The following is a 22,692-nucleotide window of genomic DNA, read 5'->3' as shown; positions in this document are numbered from 1 at the left end:
GAAATAAACATTGTACTGAGGAACAAAAGGATGATTATATAGTGACCTTGATCTAAACAAACTGCCAAATTCTAAAATCAACGCTCAAAGGTCTAGTATATATAGCCACTAAGTCACAGTAACCTCGTGGTTAAGTGGATATTATCCAATGTCAACTAGGAGGATTCTTCGTGCGTTGTCGCGGATATAAAGAAGTAATATAAATAGGTTAGAGCATCTTCAAAAGTTTGGCTATTCTTGTTATGGATACTATTTTAAGATTTTGCATAGCAAAAGAGAGGTTCCAACATATGTGCTATCTGATTTTGAAAAATAGAAAGTTAGCTATACCTTAGCCATACATAGCTAACCACTGACACTGGGTATCTGATTTTGTAAAATAGCAAAACTGTTGTTGAGTTCTTTTTTTAAGAACTTTTCTATTTTACAAAATGGTTAAACAATGAAATTTGGCTACTCAAGCTCTTGGAGTTGCTCTTAGAATGTGTGTTGGCTATTTAGACAGCTTATAGGTAGTGAGATTTTGTTTGATAAGAGAATAAGATAACTGCTATCAAAACTAGCACAGTAAAACCAAGAGTAACAGTAAGATATAAAGTATGTAGATTCATCGAATTAGTTGCTCCCGGCAGTGCCGGGTGTTATATCGGGAATATTATATCGAGAACCTTAGAGTACGAGAGTCCCTCTACTCTTAAAACAAGAGCAAAGAGAGTTCTAGCGCAGAAATTCCATCATCAAGGACTAGAGACAAAAGGAAAGTGGGCGCGGGCTGCTCATGCCTGCTCCTCAACGAATTTGTTGAAGTTCCTTCTTTCGTTCAGCGCATTGTGGTGCAAACATAACAAAAGACAAATTAGCTCGTTCACTGACAGTTGAGGTGTGAAAATAGACAAAAGTACATAATAGAATTTCCGATTGTAACTACTTTTGGCCATAACTCAGATAAATGCAATAAATATCACAAAAGGCTTCTGTCCCAGCAAGAAAATGTATTTCACTTGGGCAATGTAGATGAAAGCTTTTATTTTCTGGATGTTTGATGACGTTTTGCTCAGCGGGGTGTTCTTGGGTTTACAATCGTTTTGCTCAACAGGGTGTTATTGGGTTTACGGTGTTCGGTGTCTGATCCCTCGAGGCGTTCTTAGGTTTACGGTGATTTACGTACGGTGTCTGATCCTTGGGTGATCAACATTCTTGGTTCACGGTGTCTGATCCCTAGATGATCAACATGGTGAACCACGGTGTTTGATCCCGCATTTTATTTTCTTTTGTCGAATTATCATAGTGTAGTGACGTTTTATTTAATGATGTGAAATGAAAAGATAATCTATTTCAATCATGACAAAGCTTCTAAGTATATTTGAGGATGAAGGATTATTTATTCATAACATGGTCATTCAGCACAGAAAAAAGTCCAAGATGGACATGCTTTGATCTACATGTATCCAACGTGAATAGAAATAACATACTCTCTCTGTCCCTAAAAGGAATGATTCTTGCTTTCTAAAAATTTAACAACTCTGAACTTTGACCAAATATATTTATGGTACATAATTAATATTATTAGGTAGATCATTTAAGAATTCTATTCTCGTCTTCTATTTTAGCTAGCAAAAAATCCATAATAGGAGATGGCTATATTTGGATAACCATTTAGAGAAGTTGTTGGAGGGTATTTTTTTACCAAAATCTCAATTCTTAGCATTTAAGAAAGATATAGAGAGTCTTAAAATTGCTTTGGAGTTGCTCTTAGAGTAGGATTTATTTTAGACAATAAGGAAATCACTAAATTTAGCTAGACTTTTTGGCTAGTCTCTTGGAGTTGCTCTAACTTTTAGAGAGAAGACACCCATATGTATAAAATCATCTCCAAGAGTCTCCATATCCTTCCTAAATGTTAATAAAAGAGATTTTGGTAAAAAAAACTATGTTCAAACAGCTTCTCGAAATGATCATCCAAATATAATCTTCTATTACGGATTTTATATAGGCCCGAGCTGTTTACCATATGAGTATTCTTGTGGGCTGAAATTTCATAGAATACGTCTTCAATTTGTAGAGCATTTAAATGGGAAAACATTTTGATAAAAAAGATTCACTTTGAGTTTGAGTCGATATCTTTTAAGTCTTGTATTATTTAGCAAGGGATTAGCCATCGGGGCATAGATTCAGCGCGCGGGGCACTGAACCCCACACTGGGCCAGCACCGCCAGTCCGCCACTGTCACCGTGGCATGGAGGAAGGGATCAAGCGGAGGAGAAGTAAAAGAAGATCTGTTGACGCCTCCTGTCCCATCGTAGGCACTAGTGTCGCTCATCTGCACGTCCCTTGCCAGATCTAGTGGAACATGCATCGAAGCCACGTCCTAGAAGCCCTAGCAGCGCAACCCCTGCAGAGCCATGAGCCACCCCCTCAGCCCAAGTCGTAGCACCGCCCCGCCGCCAAGCAATGTGTTCTCTTTGACAGCCTTCTTGCACGCTCGACACAACACCGCCCGCCACGGCTAGCCGTGGTACCAACCCAGCCACCTCGCACTACCTCGCACGAAGGTGCTCCCTCCTCCTGAGCGAGGGCCTCGCCACCGCCCTCTTAAGGAGCCGCGCGGGCCTCACTCTAGGGTTTGGGCAGTAGAGAGGGAGGGGATAGAGGTGGCTGACTTGGCGACGGTGACGGTTCCGCCATGTCGCACGTGCAGGGAGAGGGGGGCTATGAGAACACATAAAGGGGTGCTCCATAGACTCTAGGTTCATCATCGAGTTGCTTTACGATAGAGTTTATGGAGCATAGTTCGTGAACAACTCCCAAACATCCCCTTAGAGGCAACGAGTCATCTGTGGTTTGTATATGTCCTAACCTTAAGTTTTGAAGAGAAGAGGAAAGAAAGAAGGCCATACAACAACATCACAGTCAGCTGAGTTGCTCAAATCCTAATGCGACTCAACCACATCAAGGAGTGTGGCGCGAGTCAATCGCACTAGTAACATGGTCTAGACATTTGTCAGCACTAGTATGAAGCTTAGGTTGTCTATGGCACTCTTGCCCGAGCGGCTCTGGCCCCGCCTCTATTGTACGACTACTATGCAAAACTGTACGTGCTCCAGACTTTGTCAGGCATTAGAGAGTAGCGCAATAATACTCGAGACCAAGGACATGTTTGGTACATATGGCTAATTACCTGCTAGGCTAAAAACTAGCTTAAATTAACTAAGGTTAGTTAGCTAGTTAACTAATACCTAGTTGAAGACTTAGCTGAAGAGTTAGTTCATCTATTAGTTCTTCTTAGATAGTGTAGAGCTAATTTTAACTAAGTTTTAGCTAGCAATTAATTAGCCCTTGTATCAAATCTCCACTATAATTGAAAACTTTTTGGGCCGTTAGACGACAAACTCACGTCCCAACAAACTCATCTCCACCGCAGCCCACTAATTCGGCCCACTAATCTCCACCATAACCAGGTCAAAACACGCATCTGGCTCAGGGAGTGAATTTTGCACGCATGCATGCATGCATGCAAGAGACAGTTTCTGTCGCAAAAATATTATACTATTGGAGTAATATGTTGTGATTTTGGTTGATCTTTTTTTTAATAATAAATAATAAATAGCTGCAGTAGCCGGTAGGTGTTGTATATGGTCCCTACTGGAGTACATACAGGAGAAAACATTCTTCCTCCAAAGGCCAGCCTGGTTACAGTACGTGACATGTACCGTGATCATAGATCGATCTTAGTATATTCGTATTCAAGTACTAAAGGTTACATGTATATGTACCGGATCGTCGGTGACGGGCGACACGGTGTGGAAGACGTCGTGGCAGCTGGCGACGGCCGACCGCAGCGCGTCGTAGTTGAGCAGGTCGGCCTTGCACAGCGTCAGCCTCTCCGCCGCGCCGGGGAGCGCCCTTAGGTGCGTGTTCTTCAAGCGCGAAATTTTTTTTGCCTGTGACCCCGGCGCCGTCGACGGACGGACGGTCTGATCGGCGGAAAGCAGGGAGACGGTGATCAGCGAATTCCAGTCGATCTACGTATCCCTTCCTCAAGCGTGAAATTTTTTTTGCCTGGACAGCAGGGAGACGGTGATCAGCGAATTCCATTTGATCTACGTATCCCTTCCTCAAGCGCGAAAAAAATTTGCCTGTGACGCCGGCGCAAGATCCTAAAAGCTCATGGAGAGCAAGATCCTGAAGATTTAGAGATTAAAAGACAAGTCGCGGTTGAATCAAGGGTAAAGGATTATTTAAAAGCTGATATGATAAGCTTAAGCATAATATTTGTCATATGATAAATTTTATACCGTCCAAATAACAGTATATAATGAGCATAAATTTCTATGTCTGCAAGTGTTCCTACCCATCAATATTCCACTCTGTCACTAGTACCTCGCAATCGTGAATGCTTTAAAACGAGAGATACAAGTATTGGACTCTTTTGGAATGCAGATGATGGACTTATTGGAATGCAAATGATAGAATGTGTAGATCTTCGAAACACGGTACAACATAATATCTATATGATGTACATATATTTTTTTAACTTATTGAACTAAACAATTCAAAATTAACCTGGTCTCTCGGTTTTAACAGTTAATAGGAATGGAAAGAATAATTAAACATGTAGTAGAGAACAAAAAACTCGACACAAGCAAATGGGAGCATGGTATTGAAGTATCGTCCTGGGAAACTAACCATATGATTGCCCGAAGAATGCAAAAGGATTCGTAATTACTTCCCATCTATATTGGCTGAAATTTTGGCGAGTCGTGCAAACGAATGCTACGACAACATCTCTGAAGATATCCAATATTTGATTAAAAAGTTAGAGAAAATGTAAAGATGTCTTTATGTACTGATGATTCATAAAATGTATATAGACTTAAAAACAATTACCCAAAATTAAAACTCTAAAAAAATTACTATAGCATTCTCTAGAAAAAACTGTGGCGTTAGCACGGGCATTATACTAGTATACTCTAAGCTATGACTTTGACGCTTGAACTTAATTATCAGCACTACTTTTTAAATATGGAATAATACTTTTCTTTCGCAACAAATGAGCCTTGTTTAGTTCTCCTTAAGTTTATTCTCTATACAATCGAATGTTTAGATATATATATGTGTAATATTAAATATAGATTAAAAAAGAGTAAATTACACTGGAGGTACACCAACTATAGAGTTGGGTGCAAACTAGTCCATCAATTTGTAAATTGTGTTTTTTGGTAGAAGAACTAGGCTAACACGAGCATGTACGGTCAGGTTGACGTATTTTGGCCCTCGTTAGACGATGAGCTTGACTTGGGTCATTCGGATGGCTCATTTGAACTATAACTTGGCTCCAGTCTTTGCGCTAGCTGGCTCACTTGCAGCCTTCCGTGCTCAACCAAATCAGCTTGGTTGTAGGATTCTAGGCGTCGATAAGCTCTCCTACATATTGCCATCTTCTCATATGTAAATAGCACATGCTACTACCTTGCTTACTAAAGGTTGACATGTGTTGTGCTATCTAGTTTAGTTCTTCTAGCATTTGAAGGTTGGCTGAAGGTTCAGACCAGAGCTGCATCAAGTTCTCCATGACAAGGTTCTATGGTCAGCAGCTGATCATGTGGTGGCGATCACCAGTCATCGACGACGTTTAATCTAAGTTTAGATAGTTGTGCCTGCTAGTTTGGTAACAAAAGATTGTGCAAGTTTATTGTCTATTCATATGAAAAAGGAGATCGTGTGCATCTTAGAATGAGGAGGTGCAAGCCGATTCATGCCAAGATGCATGCAAGCCAAGCTGAATAAATGTGCAAGCCGAGCCGAGATCAAATTAGCTGAATACACTACGAATATTATGGCCCTTTGAAAGCTTGACGTCCGTATGTTTCAATATGTTAGCATCGACGTATTTGGACCGTACTCGCACCAGTTTGCCACATTGTTCAACTAAATTAAGCATTTTACAAGTTGTTGGGGTTATGTGCACCCACCAGCCTAGTTGCTGTACTCTGAATGCAATTTACTTATTAAAAAATAACTAATAATATAGATTACGACTATTTCATGAGATGAATTTGTTAAATCTATTTAATAATATAAAGTTACAACAAATATGTATTAATGATAAATTAATTAGACTTAATAAATTTATCTCGTGAAGTATTGAGAACTTCTATAATTTATTTTTTTATTATTATCGAAATACTTATGTACCAAATGATTTAACAGTCCAAAAATTTACCCCCCGAATTTAAACCGAGTAGTTTTTTCCTTCGGCCCGAAAAGAGCCGTACATCATCAAAATTCCCTGGCCCGTGCGCCCCCTTGACGTGCGGATCCTCCTCGCAGACGGCGCCAGCGCCGCCTCCCTTTCCCTCTCGCCATCGGCCGGCGACGGTAGCTGCTTCTCCGAGTCCGCAGCCCGCAGGTGCTGGCTTCTCCCTCCGCAGTCCCCCTCCCCCCTCCTCTTCCTTGTAGGTCTTCGCGTTCCACCGGATGTGACATTTCCCTCGCGAATCCACGGCCACTCCGATTCCGATGGGATGGTTGGTCTGATTGGGGTCGTCGTTGTCCAGGCCTGAGAGAGCATCTGTGTCCTAAATTTACGCAATAGTTTTCTTTCTAACGACTGGGAGAGCCTCGAATCCTCCTAAATTATGCAATAATTTTTTTTCTGACTGCTCGTGGCGCCGTTCCCCTCGGAAATTTCGACCGCTTTCTCGATCCCCACCTACACGTCTGGTAGTATTCCTTCCGCCCGCCCGCTAGCCTCGCTTCCTTGCCCTCGCTGCTCCCCCACGGAAATTCTCGAATCCCCCGAACCCTAGGGCGGCAGAGGAGTCGTGCTCCGGGGACGGGCTTGGTTTTGTTCGCTCCCTCCCGCTGCTGATTCGTCGCCTTGTTCGCTTGTTTCTCACAGCCGGAACGCGGTTACTCTCGTCTCTCGGTGAGTTTCGTCGTCTTCTGTGCTGTGTTCTCGCGCGAATCGTTTGCAGTGGGGCGCAAGTGCTCTTGAGTTGGAAGTTTAATTGCAGTTGTTGATAATTTCTTATCCCTCCCACCCTTTCTGGGGAGAGATTGGGGGTGCATTCGGACCATTTCCTTTCTCATTTGCAGCCTGCAATTTTGCGTTAGCTCCATGGTTGGTTCAATTGCATACCCTATTGTTGATACGCTGTTTTCATCTAGAATTTTTGTGATCATGTCACTTAGTTTGAGGAGTGAACATCATGGTCAATTTTGTGTGTACTTCACACCCCGATCCAATCTGTGTGTATGCCTATGGTGTGAACTCCATTGCTTCCTTGGTCTCATTATAATTTTGGCTATTACTTGACCGTTTCTCATGGTCAATTTTGGTCCACGAGTAGTGCTACGACCAAGTCTTGTACAAGTGCAATTCTCCATGCACCTAATCTCTTAGTCAATTTTCAACTTGGTCGGACCTGTAACTTCAGAGCCTTGGCTTTCAAATTTTCTTGCTTCATGGCTTCTTTGCTGTGCCCCTGCTGAAACTGTACTTAATTCACATTTTGTATTTCTTGACTGTTGTGGTGATTGAAGTTGTTGCAGTGAAAACTAGAAGAAGAGAAGAACGGCCTCGGAATGGATAGGAACCAGGAACTGGAAGAGGTGGTCCCAAATGACTTGGACCCTCTTCTTGGGAGGGAGAACAGGGAGTCTGAGTCATCGGTGGAGCTGTCACCGCCACAGCCAGCAACTGTGAGCCCGCCGGAGATTGAGGATGAAGAGACTGACGGCTCTTCTGCTGCGTGCTGCCGCATTTGCCTTGAGGCTGAGTCTGAGATAGGTGATGGTCCCAATGAGCTACCTCACTGCATTTTTGTTATGCCTGTTAGTTCACTTTATTTCAAGGAATGCTTTTGTCTGGTGTTAATCTTTCTGTGTTATAGTAGCAAGATGAAAAATAAAGAATACTCATACCTTTGATATTTTGCTTACCTTATCTATTGGTCTAACAAAATTCTCTGTACTGCATTTATTGTGTGACTGGTAGAGTATGATATGGCTCAGTCACAGTTTACATCCAACAAAATAGGAACAGGAATGATATCTGATCTGAAGTTCTGTATCATACCAGATACCACAAGCATTAAGCCTTAACTAGGAGAATAAACAAGATGCACAGCTGACTAGATTACATAAGTTCTTTGTATTCCCTATGCTATTAGATAGAAATCAAAACCTGTCTTCTTAGGCTATCAGCATTTTCCTTGATGTAACTGATTTAATGATTACCCTGGATAATATCTGCAATGCTGTTGTGACATCTGAGAACAAAAACCAACAGTAAGTGCTAGTCCTATCTGCCACTTACAAGGAATAAATATTAGTTTGCTCATGTTGAACAACAACCAATTTGTAATTCAGCCTTGGTGTGTGAATAAAATGAAATTAATTGCCTGCGTATCAGGATTCAGGATGTGTATTGAGCTAACATTTTGGTTTGGATAATTGAACCTGTAGAAATGCTTAGTATACAATATATTGGTTGGGTGCTTCAGTTTTCTTTCCCTATCCAACCAACCAATGATGTAACTGTAAGCTTGTGATTCCATCTATTCTTTTAATGTTTTTGCAGGTGATGAGCTAATATCACCTTGCATGTGCAAGGGAACTCAGCAGTTCGTTCATCGTTCTTGCCTTGACCACTGGCGGTCTGTTAAGGTACATCCAGTGCTTTCCTAACATCTTCCATGCCAGTTTCCTTCAAGGACACGCTGTGTGTTTTACGATTATATTGTCAACACTATATAGCTTTAAGTTTGTAATTGTACATGAAGATTTTAGAGCGGGATAGAGGGAACATATTACATAGAAACCTGCACAAAGCAGTGGTGGACTAGTTGAAGTTTTACATGGAGATTAATGCAGCTATCATTGATCAGGTCATGTGTACTGTAGAATGAGCAGGAAGTAACAATGCTGCATAGATGTTAGGCTTTTGTTTTCCCCTAGCGGTAGTAGATGATTGTGATCCTGCAATGCACAAGAACCCAAGCCCTTTTCTTCATTAACCATTTTTTTTCTTTCAAATGGCAGATTCTGACATTGCAAAGATGTCATCAAAATCAGAATTTTGACGTGTACTGGCAGTATACTACCTGTTAGAAGTTGAGCTGCATCTCTTCAAGCTATCTTTTTTCGGCTTGATCTGGAGGTTAAACTATAGAATGCAGAGTCTTGGCTGCCATTTCTGTGCCACGTAAAGTCTAGCTGCACTAAACCTTCTATTAAAGTTATGCTTGAACTTGTGCTCCTTATTGGCCTTCAGTGATTCTCTTTGCACTGATTTCCTAGTTAGATGTTATGGGCATTCAAATACAGTATCTTAACTGCTATCTTCATCAAGTTATCTTCTATTTATGTGGAATCAATGGAGAATAAAGTTATGTATTAGTTCTGATTTTGATATTTCATGCTTTTGTAGGAAGGATTTGCATTTTCACACTGCACAACTTGCAAAGCTCAGTTTCATCTTCGAGTGGAGACCTGGGAGGATAACTCGTGGCATAAAATGAAGTTCAGGATCTTTGTTGCAAGGGATGTTCTACTCGTCTTTCTTGCTGTACAGCTTGTAAGTCTTTTAACATTTCAAAGCACTTAAAGTTACGCGTGTGCTTCTTTCACAAAACGAATCTGATACCTTTACTTTTAGAGATGCTCAAATTATGATTCATCCTATGCTATAATCTATCTCATCATGTCTACTTGTTCAGTTTAATAATGAAGTCATGAATCCAATTTGTTTGCTGTTTCACTCGACTCCTAGGTATAAGTTATATGGTGAATATTTGTAAAAGAGATACGTAGTTGAAGAAACACGATGCAATGCCATACGACGACATGTTTTGCTATCAAAATTTTAGCAAGTGAAAATCACTTAATCACATTGTTTTATTGTTGCAGACTATTGCTATTATCGGTGCAATTGCATACTTTCTAGACAGGGATGGAAGTTTCCGGAACAGCTTCAGCGATGGTTGGGACCGCTTCTTGTCAAAGCACCCAATACCATTCTATTATTGCATAGGTAGGCAAATTGTCTGTTTTCCATCCATTTCATGAATCATGATGCGTCCGTATCATCGTTGATGTGTGCATTTTGGTTATTTGCAGAGGAACTTATTATGGCTCTGATAAAAATGACTATGTTTGAAATGCAGGTGTTGTGGTTTTCTTTGTTCTGCTTGGATTCTTTGGGCTGATTGTACACTGCTCATCCTTCAACGATAACCAGGATCCATGCCTGGCTGGGTGCCGGAACTGCTGCTATGGTTGGGGCATCCTGGACTGCCTGCCTGCTTCCTTGGAGGCATGCTTTGCCCTGGTTTTGGTTTTCATCGTTGTGTTTGCTATCCTTGGCATCGCCTACGGCTTCCTCGCTGCAACCATGGCGGTCCAGAGGATCTGGCAGAGGCATTATCACATCCTGACAAAAAGGGAGTTGACAAAGGCAAGCAACTTCCCTCTATAGATCAGTACTTTTACAGTATCAAGGACAAGCAGAATGCATATTCAATTGATCCATTCGAATCATAAGAATTCAAACATGTGAAAATCTTAATCGTTGTGCGGCCAATTTTTCGAGGCAGCTGAACCTTTCACTTCTGATACGCAGGAATACGTGGTGGAAGACCTTCACGGCAACTACACGGCGCCTAAGCTTGATCCGGAGCACGAGGAACGGCTGAAGATGCTGAAGCTTCTCTAGAGAGAGAGGTGCACCGTGCACGCCTCCTGTATCCATGGCAAGGCATCAACATGGGTCAATCCTCTCTGCGTCTGTTGTCACAAAAAAAAAAAAAAATCCTCTCTGCGTTCTAGATCAGGGATTGGTTACCCCGTAACACTGTACAAAAGATGAAATCCTTGCTTGGACCTGTATGAAATCCCTAGGTTCTCATGAGATTTACCTTCTCGGTAACCTTCGTCGAAGACTTCTAGTGCCGATGAAAGTGTACGCATGTTCATCTTTTCTCTTCTTTTTTTAACGAATTGAAAGTTTTGCGCATGTTGTGTAACAACTGTGTGGTAATATCCATTCTCATATATTATTCCAGTGCTTGAAGTTACAAGATTAATTACATCACATTTTACACGGCGCATTATACTCGTACTTTCACAGTTTCACTTGCTGACTTGCTAGTAAACTGAGCACGAGAAGCACATCACGGCTAGCATCAGCCGGTGCCGGTGACGCCGAGATCCGGCTTCCCGTCCTCCGTGCCGGCGCCGAACACCGGCCCGCCCTTGCCCGCGGCATCCTCGACCGTGTCCTCCAGCTTCCTGACAGGCAGCCCGCGCTCGTCCTCGCACGATCGGAGCTCCGTCCGTGGAGCCTGCCGTCTCTCCTGGCCCTGGTGAACGCCGCCACCGGTGGTCGCAGCCGCCGATGTGTAGGTGGTCGCCGTGAAGGCGCCCTTCGGCTGAGCTCCTTGCGCGCCTGACATGATTGCGCTCCGATGCTAGCGGCGTCCGTTGGCCGGCGGATACGGTGCTCGCCGATGGGGCTACCTTGCTTTAATAACTTGGCTTATGGTAACGTGTCGTGCAATCTGCACTGAGCTTCTGCCACGTGGAACCGAGGTCCTCCAGAACTTGAACGCGTGTGCGCCATACATAGCTTGATCGTGTATGCTCCCAAAAAGTTCACGGCTTCTTGTTCATTAAAAATCAGAAAAAAAAAGAAATTCACAGTTCGAGCCCATCCACCACCAGTCCTGATGTTTGCAAGTGCTTCGTCGAGGCCAGCCTTTGGGCGAATTGCGGCCCATATCATGGACTCAGTCGAAGATGACGGAAAAAGAGAAAGGATTCATTTTAGCAGCAGTCCGTGGTAAGGAACGGCGAATCCGGCTGCAGGCAAACGGTGGCGAGCGGCACATACGGAATGCGGACGGTCATCCTTTGTACGTATGAGCGGAGCCCTCGATTTTTGGTCTGACGGCCAAAAAATTCGAGTGCTGGGACCTATTGTGGTGTGGCACCTTCAAGAAACTATGGCACCTAGTCTACTACTACGGAACCAGCGATAACCCCTGGCCTCCAGGAAAAACGGTGGTCGATGCGTCGCCGCCAGGAAAAACCACTAGGGACGCCGGACGCGGGCTTGGCAGTTGGCACTTTGGCAGCAGGTATAATCCTCGCGATGTCTCAAATTCTTGATCTCCAGGGCCGGCCCGGTTGGATGGACGACCGGCTCGTAGCCGTCTCAGCGACACGAGATGCGGCAGCCGCAGCATGGCCATTACCTCCTGCGCTGCGCATCTTCGTTCTTCTTGAATCCTCGCAGTCGCAGGGGGCTCCGTCCGACGGGTCAGTGATGAGTGGTCACTGACAGGAGGCGCGCCAGTGCCGGGCCCCTCGGCGGCGTGAAAGGGCTCCGGAACGGCAGCGAATATCGCAGCAGGCTGAAGTGGCCACCGCACCAGCAGTCACAGTCAGCAGCAGGGGTTCTCCCGCGCTTGGCAAGCCATGGCCTTTATTCTTGGGCCTTGTTTACATGCAAAATATTTTGCAAAATGTGAATAGTACCAATTTCGTTTGTATTTGACAAATATTGTCCAATTATGGACTAACTAGGCTCAAAAGATTCGTCTCGTCAATTCCGACCAAACTGTGTAATTAGTTTTTATTTTTATCTATATTTAATACTTCATGCATACGTCTAAAGATTCGATGTGACGGAAAATATGAAAATTTTTGCAAAATTTGTTGGGAACTAAACAAGGCCTTGGTCCGCTGCACAAAACGAAGAAAAAAAAAGAGCACACACGGGCCTTGTTAGTTCACCCAAAAATCAAAAAATTTTTCAAGATTTTCCGTCATATCGAATCTTACGCCACATGCATGGAGTATTAAATATAGATAAAAAAAAAATCTAATTACACAGTTTACCTGTAAATTAAAAGATGAATCTTTTTTAAGCCTAGTTACTCCATGATTGGATAATGTTTTTTAATAAAAACAAAAATGCTACAGTTGCGAAAACTTTTTATTTTTCGGGACACCCACAGTTTATCGGCAGTTTGATTCGAGAGGCACCCATCACTCGTCAGGAGATGGACGTGGACAGGACAAGGACGATTATTGGCCGCCGGTTCATGCGGGCTGGCCGGGGGCGCGCTGAGCTTTCGCCTCTCCGTTTCAGTGGATCGGATTCGGATCGCGGCGCTTTTAATTCGCGATCAGCTGGGAGGCTAATCCGAAACAGACCATGTTTAACCGCCGTTCGACAAGCGTCGGCGTCACCAGGGAGAGCGGCGTCGACTTCCTCCGCACAAGCGTGCTCCAACACTAGCTCCTCTGAAAGAGAAGGTGGTCGTTGTTTTTGTCATTAAAAAAAGAAAAAGAAGAAGAAAGAAACCATAACCTTGTTTAGTTGCAAATTTTTTTATAAAATAGATATCGTAATATTTTTATTTGTGTTTGACAAATATTATTCAATCATGGGCTAATTAGGCTCAAAAGATTCGTCTTGCATATTATAGATAAACTGTACAATTAATTATTTTTAATCGATATTTACTGTTTTTATGTATGTGTTGTAAGATTTGATGTGACGAAAAATCTGAAAAATTTTATAAAATTCCTAACGAACTAAACGAGGCCCATGTGATACGATCACACCAGAGGGACGAGTAGGATCCATCACCTGCAGTAGTTCTTCAGCAGTAGAGGACTACAGGCACCACCAGTGCCTGCTCAATCTGATAATCTGATATGGTGTGTGTGTGTGTGAGATGGTGGCGCTGTCAGAGCATGAACCAATAATTGTACGCTTGCCTACCAACTATTCCCTCTGTCTAAAAAAATCGCTTCTCAAAATTCAAAAGATCTTTAAATTTAACCAAATTTATATAAAATATTATATACAGTTAGATCTTCAATTAAATTTATTATAAAATATATTTCATAACTAATCAAATGATACTTATTACATATTATAAATAATAATATTTTTTAAATTATATCTGGTCAAAATTAAAAATCTTTCAACTCATTGAGATTTTTTTTTTGGACGGAGGTAGTACCAAACAGCCTAATCAGGCAGGCTAGCCTCGTACACTTCTCATCACATGCCTGCCCGGAGACCGGAATCCTAAACATCCTTCTACTGACATGACTCCCGACAGGTAGCCACAATTTCGCCCGCAGCTGCACGGCGCGATCCATCATTGATAGTTAAGGTCTTACTATTTGGTTAGAGATTATTATTTTTTTAGTCATCACATCAAATATTTGAAGATATACATAAAATATTAAATATTAACTATTTATAAAAATAAAAACATAGCTAAAGAATAATTTACAAGATGATTTTTTAAGACTAATTAGTCTATTATTAGACATTAATCTCCTACAACTAAAAAGACCAAAACGTGGACAAACTTTTCGTGCGACATTCTTCTCTCGCGGTTTCGTCCTGCCCCTGCGACGCGCATCCCGCCCGGCTCTCTCTTCCGCTCGGAGCCCCGCTCCCAAATCCGCCTCTCCTCGCCGCCCCCTCCGTCCCTCCCAGATCCGCGTCGACGCAGAGCCCCCCCTCCCAGATACTCCTCGGCCCTCCCGTATCCTGCTCGGAGCCCCGCTCCCAAATCCTCCTCGGCGCCCCCTCCCAGATCCTCGTCGACGCTCCCCTCCCAGATCCTCCTCGGCGCCGCCTCACCAACCCACGTTCGCCCGCAGAAGCCACCGCCGTCACGTCGTCTCTCCCCTCTGCAATCTCCTCTGCTCGCCCTCACCCTCACAGTGGTACCGCTCGCCCTCGCATTCGTTGTTATCGTCTCCATTGCACACGCTGGTGGTGGCGTCGCACTCGGCCCTCGCCCACACCCTAACCATAACCACGCTGCTGCGGCGGGCATCGTGAGCCGTGGCAGGGACGGGGCAAAGCGGCGTTTGAAGTGTCGGACCCAAGATCTACGCGTCTCAAGTTGAAGTGATGCGGCGGATGCAGCGTCTTAGGGCATCATCGATAGGGTGGTGCTAGAGGCATCGTATACCCGCCGGCGGCGGCCAACACCCACCAGGTATTCGTACCCCTTCTCTCCCCTTCCTGTTTTCTGAAACCGAGCACATGGATATTATTTTTCTACTATGAATCGCTAGCTGCAGCTAGCATCAGTCAAGGCAATTGCTTGAAGTGTATAAAAGTGTTTTTTCTGCAGTCGATTATATTGATGGTCTTATTTTCTATAGTTGTAAATCCTACAAATTAGCTAGACACAAACTTGTGTATGAGGAAGTCGCAGAGCCTGTGCTTGAGGCAAGTCTTGCATTCCAGATGACACTAATTAATTTTGGTGTTTACCTATGTCTGGTAAGTCTGTAGAAATTGTGGTGTTGTATCCGATCTGTCCAATTCTAAAAGTAAGAAGAAAGTTGAGGGATCTTTGCTTCAATTGCTTAGGGCACATCAGGGGTTTCAATGACTGAGTGTTTTTTTTCTGCAGTCCATTTTGCTGATGGTCTTTTTTTCTGTAGTTCAAGAGGCTGAACCTGAAGAAAAATTATTGGAGGTGTGAATCCTACAAATTCAATATGAGCATGAGTTTATTTCATCATTTATTCTGCTGAATATCATTTAATTAAGTGTCACTTTAGCTCTTGTAGCTGCACCATAGATATATCGCTGAAATGCACCATAGATATATCGCTGAAATGCACCATAGATATAGCTGCATCATATAGTGGCAAATTCAAATGCATACTGTTTAGAGCATCTCCAAGAGATTAACCAAATCATTTTCTAAAGATAAATTTAGCTATTGTTAAAGGAAAAACGTTTCTAACAGACTTTGTAAACGACTCTTTAAATTTAGTAGCTCTCCATCCCACCTTATTCGCTCTCTACTTTTGGATAGCCTACCTCACTAGCCATCCTTTACAGAGTCTCTTGGAGTACTCTAATATTTTTTGTCAAATCTATTTTAGAGAGTAGCTAAATCAGTAAATTTGGCTATTGTTTTTGGCTAATCTCTTGGAGATGCTCTTACAGATAATTTACATCAGTGTCAGCACCCAAACCGGAACTTCTTACCATCCATATCAACTGTTAGGAGGGCCTGGAGTGTTGGTATTTTGCTTCTTTTTTCCATCTAGAAGTAAATTGTGAACTCAATGAAGTTGTTCTAGCATATGTTTTGTTTGACCATTCAGTCATTAGCTGACAGGAGGGTCTGGACTGCATATTCCATTGTTGGTCTTTTGCTTCTGTCTTCCTCCAAGCAGTTCTGTTTTTTATCCTTTTGTATGTTGCATCGCTCTTTGCACTGGTTCTGTTTTTCTGGATCCATCTGGCTGCAGTCTGTTTTGTTCTGGATTAGTGATGGATTTGGAAAGCGAGGTGACTGTGTGATATGGAAGTGATCACATGGTTTCCACCACAACTCTTGAGCTCTTTCCTACAAGAGAAATGCAGGATTTAATGCTGGCTGTTTTCTGTGACATTTTCTCTTGTTTGCTTTAGAAACATTTTTTTAACAAACTATGATAGTTGAAATTGTATCCCACTATCTCCAATTGCTGCTTTGTGTTACCAGTGGATGGATCTTGGATGTGTTGCTTTCTCATGCATGCATTGGTGAAATAATAGCAATAATGTATATACATTTATTTTCCTTTTACTTTCTTTTTTGACTGAATGGCTACTTGAAAATTGTTAATTCTAAAACAGGCAGTATAGCTATTATGTGCTTCACATTATTGTAGTATCTTTTCAGGCCTGACCATACTACCAGAGAGCTGGAACATCGCCACCAAGGTCCACTACCACGCCGCCATCGAGGACCAATGCCACATCCGCTCAACCATTGCTGATACCAGGTGTTCCAACCCCCTTCTTTTTGCTTCCTGCTGTGCAAAATCGGCCAACCCTAACTTTGTTGTGTAATTAATCTTACCTTTGTTGTGTTGTTGGAGATGATCGTGAGTCCAACATATTAGTTAGCTCAATGTGTTGTCTGCATCTGAGAAACAGAGAGAAGCAATTTACAACGCATTTGCACAATCAACGATTAATTTCCTTTTTCACTGCACAATGTGTTGTGACAATTGTCTCTGTTATTTGGAGATACACATTTCTTGAAATAGCCAAACAGTGACTAGAGCCTTTCTTACTTATGGAGAGAGAGGTCATGCTTAGGGGGGAAGAGCTCATGATGCTTAGGAAGTTTGTTCAGTTGCATTTGTGAAGTATTTGGCTTACAATTCTCTTAAAATAGAATGAACACTTGTTGGTCATTTATTGCTTTTTGCTCTTACTTTCTTTTTTGCTATTACCTGTCTATGGTTGATTGCTTTATACTCCGACCATCACCGGCCCACATCACCGGCCATCTCTCCCACGCGGAACTCGGGCAGTCGCTGCCATTGCTGAGGGTGTCGCCGTGAGGGGAAGCTGCGCCATCACAGATTGCCAGTGGGGAACAAACAAGACCTAGGAGTGGCGACGACATCGCGTAAGCCGAGCGGTAGCGGCAACACGCATTGTTGACGAGCGTTGAAGGCCACGCATAGGCACCGAGGTCCATCCTAATCTCTGGTTTATTTTCTTGTGTGCACTGTCCTTTCTTCATTAATCCCATTCTATCACGATTTAGTCAGTTCTCGATCTGTTACTGTCCCGATGAACCACTACTCCAACTAAGAAAATATATTATCAAGGTGGGCACCACTATTGATTAAATAGTAAGATCGAGGCCTACTGATGGGGCACACATGTCTCAATATATCTTCTTTTTTAAACAACAATGATAACAACAGCCAATGTAGTAACATCAGTTAATTAAGCTACAATACAGGGGATACCACCCTATATATCTATACTTAGATCTTGCGAGCCATTATTAAATCATGTCTCCTCTGCCCTTATATAGGAGAAGCCATTCAGCTGCCATGCATTATGCATTCTATTTTACTACAAAAGCCACATCAGTCATATTTATACATCTGACCTGAAGCCCGCATCGCCAGAGAGGACAGCTTGGCAATCAGGCATCGCCGCCCATCACCTCTGGCTACCTGCCCATTCTAGGTGCTGTTCAATCGCCCTTCAGTTCATGGTCCGGCAATTGACTGAATGACTGAATTGGATATAGATTTACTCAGCAAAACACACAGAGGCGAGGTCAACTGCAACTTGTAGCTGGTTCAGTTGGACTGCTTTACAGTTAGTTGTTGGTAGAAATGCAGGCTGCTTAGGATCTAAATTTCTTTAAGATGGAATATATAGCATCTTATTTTCTGTGAAATGTCAAAAGGAGAAATGTATAATTTATCAGTGCATTTGGTTTGAGTATAGCATACGGGTTTGGATACAATTTTGTTATATTTTGTGATGCTTTATATAGTAAAATAACACTCAAATTCTGATTTCATTACAGGTTAAATCTTGTGATCTCAGATGAGAACTTCACCTGTAATTTTTAGTATCTTAAAGCATGTTTCTTTTTTTTATGTTTTCTTGCCAATACTGTCTGTATTCTATCATTTTGAAGGCAATAATTTAAAGAAATCTTAACTATGTCCAGTTTTGGCTCATGTTTTTACTAACACGTGTTCCCAAATGATTTTTTTCTTTGCTAGCATGTGGGTGTTTATAGTTTAATTATTTTTATACTGTAGAAAATACAAGAAGTGAGACATTTGTGTCATCATCTCCTGTCTACTCTGTGGCATAGTCACCCAGAAGCTGTAGGAAACCTTTAACACCTCGCCAAACACAGTAAGAAGGTTAGTTTGAATGTGAACCCTGCCCCACAACTGCTGCAGTGAAGTTCAATTAGTTTCTGTATGCTCAGACAAAATTCAAAGAAACCCCTTCAAAATTATCTTTTCTGTTTTATTTTTCTGGCCTCCTACATGCCTTTCTCAGGAATACAACCATCTAGCAATGACATGTAGTCTACAATTCTGTAAACCTGAAATCTATAAATACTGATTATGTTAGCACAAAATCAACAATTGCCGAATACAAATAATACAAATACATAGGTTACTGCTAAATACTGAATAGTGAAAACAGAAACTACAACCATGAGTTTCCTTAATTAATTGCCCTCTTATACCTGTTGTTTATTTATTTTCTTCAAGTCATTCCTCGCCTAATGGTAAAATAAACTTGCATCTGAGAGGCTTGTCCACACTCTTGCAAATAGATAGGGCTATTCTAAAATGTGCCTACATGCAAGCATTAGCCGTTACTCTTCAGACAACTGAAAGTTGAATTCCACTCTAGATTTGTTGATTTTTTTTGGTACCTGATAGATCTTTAAGATAGAAGGGAGGAAGTATGGTATTTTCACTTGTTGCCTGATAGCTTTCAGAGGTGCTTAATATATGATCTACTTAATTTGAACTGCTAGAACTGAGATATTCGAATATGTGTTTTTCTTCTCATGTCCCATCACTTGAGTTCCAAAAAAAGACACTCCTTGTATGTATATATGGTCTATCTAGATGTATGGATTTTGACATACTGCGGATCATTTGAATGCACTGGACATTCGAATGATGCATGCATATATCTCTTTACTAATAGTATATAATCTGATTTATTTTATTAGTCACATTAATTTTATGTTTCGAGTAGGAAATGAGAGAAAAATAAATTGCCAATAGCATGAAGCTGAAAACTAACTATATGTGATCTTTTCTATGATTCTTTATTTCCCTATAGCCACCCAGCCTGCACTTGTTTTCACTTGTCCATATTTAATTTGGTTTTACAGGAGCGGTTTGCAGCTCCATATGTTTTATTTGTTAATATTTGTGGTCATGTACCTACTACTGTGGCTGTACATTGGTTGATTCCATTCATCATCACAAAAATAGTTTTCCTCCAAGCAACATTGATTGGCACACAAAGAAGCAAAAGCATGGATGCAAAGGACATTACTCTGTCAAGCAGGTGAAGAGATGATGTACCATGTATGATTAGTGGATGGGTAGATAAAAGAAATTGGTATAACTATGTAATGGCTGATATTTCGATGATGTGGCTTGATGCGAGAGTATATTAGGTGATATAGATTATCATTATGAGCTACACTCTTAACATTGTTTTTTTTGTAATGATACAGCATACGTCAAACTTGAGTTATAATGTTAATTTCATGAACATTGCTTTTTATATTAAATGGCACTTTAATGTTGGTATTTAATTTGACAGTATTATTATTTTATCATGTGATCCGTATATTTATAATAAAAAAATTTAGTTGTCCCGTAGCAACGCACGGGTACGCTACCTAGTTATTAAATAAAACGAAAATATTACGGTGCTAATAGCAGCAGTACCAGTGATGTCTCTCGTGCTTGACTCTCACCGGCTGTTCCCCAATCACGAACTGCAACTGCAAGAGGCCAAGAGCGCTCTCTCTCTCTCTCTCTCTCCATTTTAAGAACAGCCAAACCAAGTCCACTTGAACTGAACGGACAGGACGATCACACGAGATGGCCGTTCGTTTGCGACAGACACCGATCGTGATCGGGGTCGGGGACGGCTCAGGAATCCTCCCTCCGTGGTGTTTAACCTTCCCAGGCGTTTTTCCGCCCATGAAAATTCAGCCTATTCCTATTTTGATGGTGGCAGGCAGGCCAAATCAAGCAGGGAAAGGCTCAAAGGCCCCTCCACATTCTTGGCCGAAGAAGAGGTGCCATTTGCTAGCCCGCGCCATCCAGATCCAGTACAACTGCATGTGCAGCAGTCCGACGAGGCCTCTTTTGGCCAGTTGCAGTTGGTGGCGGGCCCGATCGACGATGATCGTCCCCCTATCTAATCTCGCCAAGCGACATCTGAATCTCATCATGGAGCTGGAGGTGGAGCGGGGGGCATTGAAGAACCGTGTACCAGAACCGCCGCCTACTTTCACTGCCTCCTCAATGCGACGCCGTCCTCTCGCTCGCTGGGATGCACTTGCCCACACTGGCCACACAGTAGTGTTGTATCTTTCTCATCACCCAAAGTGCACTTGCACGCAACTTGCCATGCATATGCCTGCATTGGCACCTGGGCTTGAAAAAGCGGCATCATTGCAACGGAAACGAAAGGCAGGCATGATGTTCGTGTGTTTTGGGGACTTTCAGCCTATGCATGCATGCAATGCAGTGCAACCAGGTGTTGGCTATCGAAAGCCGTTCTTTCATCGGGAAGGAAGGTTACCAAAAGCTTGGCCACGATGTGCACCGCACTAGCTAGACACTGGCTTGTCCACCACTTTGGACGGGTTCAACTCAGGGCACACGAAGAACAACTGCCCATGTGTTATTTGTTTTTTTTTTTCTAAAAATGCGGCGAAGCACTGTTGAGTGTGCCTAATGACGCACGCCAGCCTCACCGGCTCCTCATTGTTTTGTGCTTGTGATGACCAGAAAAACTGCGGCGCAGAGTAACAACTAGATTCGTTCCAAGCAGTCGACGTCGAGACGTTTCGATTTTTGTAAAGCCTGGTTGCTTATAAGCTTATTTTACAAATCTATCCATCATTCAGTAGTGTTTTTTCTCACAACAAATTAGTGTACGTCTAGTTATGCCTTTTCAGATAACCGAGCAACGGTTGGCATCAGGAGAGTTTGGTTGGATTGATTGATCAAACGACCCACTACGAAAGGCTTTTCCCGTCCTCTTGCAGGGGCCACCCTTGACATACAAAATTCCCACGAACATTTCGTATTGTAAAAGGGAGCGAAGCATTCACCGCCGCCATGATACGCCCGTGTGACTTGGATATATAGTATAGTATAGGTATAGCGATAGGCTTGAGTTTGCCGACAGCCATCACGGGCAAGCTTCGCGGTACTAATTCCCGTGCGTGCGCACACGCATGCGTGTTCTGACTTCTGATGAGGCACCATCATGCGATGCTAGCGCTAGCTACTGCGTCGCGTTATCCATCTGCTGTTCAGTTCAGTTCACTTTAGTTCGATATGATGTGGTGAATGGAATGAACGGGCGGCTCAGGGCCGGCGTCGGTTTCAAAGTGGATTTCATGGATGGCAGAGACGACTTTCTGCACTTCTCTCTGCCTGCCCCTGGAATAGCGAAATGCATTAGGGCACTGGGCAGTGCTTCTGGAGTACTAATCGTCAGTCTGAAGGTGTATTGTACACAGCAGTGCGACTGTGCGAGTGCACTCCTAAGAGCACGATTTTAATCAGGATTCATCAAGGGTGTATATGTTTCCTACTACTTATTTACTACGTTTTGTCACGATGGTATATGTCGGCCTATTTCTCTGCCGTGAATCCTGCATCTTCTTCTTTTGCGAGTCTGAAACTATGAACGACACATACTTGTTTGGCCAGAAATGGGCAGCGATAAAGCGGAAACTAGCAGTATCACGTTTTTTTAGAACATGCTTAGCATGTATTTCATTAAACAGAGGGTAGTATGACTTTTTGGAAAAACATGTATCAATTCTTTGAAAAGTCCTGTTTCTGGTGGTTTCTTACCGTATGACTCGTGAAACATTACAACATCACACGTTAGTTTTGGTTTAGAACAAAAGTTGATATGGCATGTACTGTATTTGGCGGGGCTCTGCTAATATAAGAAACGTGAACACCCATCAAGTTAATGTTATTAGCCTAGATGATCACCACGAGGAACCTAACCATTTGAGATGAGCTCAGTTTTTATATGTTAGGTCTTCTTGGCTGGCTCGCTAAGTATAATTGCTGGCT

General features: G+C 42.5%; 2 protein-coding genes and 1 long non-coding RNA gene across 16 annotated transcripts; 2 read left to right on the top strand and 1 right to left on the bottom strand.

Annotated features, from left to right (window-relative positions):
* LOC8060005 lies at positions 6,267 to 11,087 on the top strand. Of its 4 annotated transcripts, none has more exons than XM_021450759.1 (7): positions 6,267 to 6,409; positions 7,555 to 7,792; positions 8,585 to 8,670; positions 9,434 to 9,580; positions 9,913 to 10,036; positions 10,170 to 10,459; positions 10,625 to 11,087. In XM_021450759.1, the coding sequence occupies exons 2-7, from the start codon at positions 7,588 to 7,590 to the stop codon at positions 10,715 to 10,717; spliced, it is 945 nt and encodes a 314-aa protein (XP_021306434.1). In that variant the 5' UTR covers positions 6,267 to 6,409; positions 7,555 to 7,587; the 3' UTR covers positions 10,718 to 11,087. The 4 variants fall into 4 exon arrangements, with proteins under 4 accessions (XP_021306434.1, XP_002466564.1, XP_021306435.1 ...); XM_002466519.2 differs by having other exon boundaries at positions 7,546 to 7,792; positions 10,625 to 11,065; XM_021450760.1 differs by lacking the exon at positions 6,267 to 6,409 and adding an exon at positions 6,440 to 6,928.
* LOC8063371 lies at positions 11,023 to 11,547 on the bottom strand. Its single transcript, XM_002463943.2, has one exon. It carries the CDS (start codon positions 11,454 to 11,456, stop codon positions 11,187 to 11,189), a length of 270 nt encoding a protein of 89 aa, XP_002463988.1. The 5' UTR covers positions 11,457 to 11,547; the 3' UTR covers positions 11,023 to 11,186.
* On the top strand, positions 14,363 to 20,140 carry LOC110431608. 11 transcript variants are annotated; one of them, XR_002449018.1, is made up of 6 exons: positions 14,363 to 15,038; positions 15,493 to 15,527; positions 16,007 to 16,084; positions 16,731 to 17,534; positions 17,983 to 18,741; positions 19,740 to 20,140. It is a non-coding gene; the product is annotated as an uncharacterized LOC110431608 (long non-coding RNA). The 11 variants fall into 11 exon arrangements; XR_002449019.1 differs by having other exon boundaries at positions 14,363 to 15,328; XR_002449014.1 differs by lacking the exon at positions 16,007 to 16,084 and having other exon boundaries at positions 14,363 to 14,760; positions 14,889 to 15,527.

Source organism: Sorghum bicolor, chromosome 1 (genome assembly GCF_000003195.3).
Source record: "Sorghum bicolor cultivar BTx623 chromosome 1, Sorghum_bicolor_NCBIv3, whole genome shotgun sequence".
Lineage (NCBI taxonomy): Eukaryota > Viridiplantae > Streptophyta > Magnoliopsida > Poales > Poaceae > Sorghum > Sorghum bicolor.
This window is presented reverse-complemented; position numbering and strand designations above follow the sequence as displayed.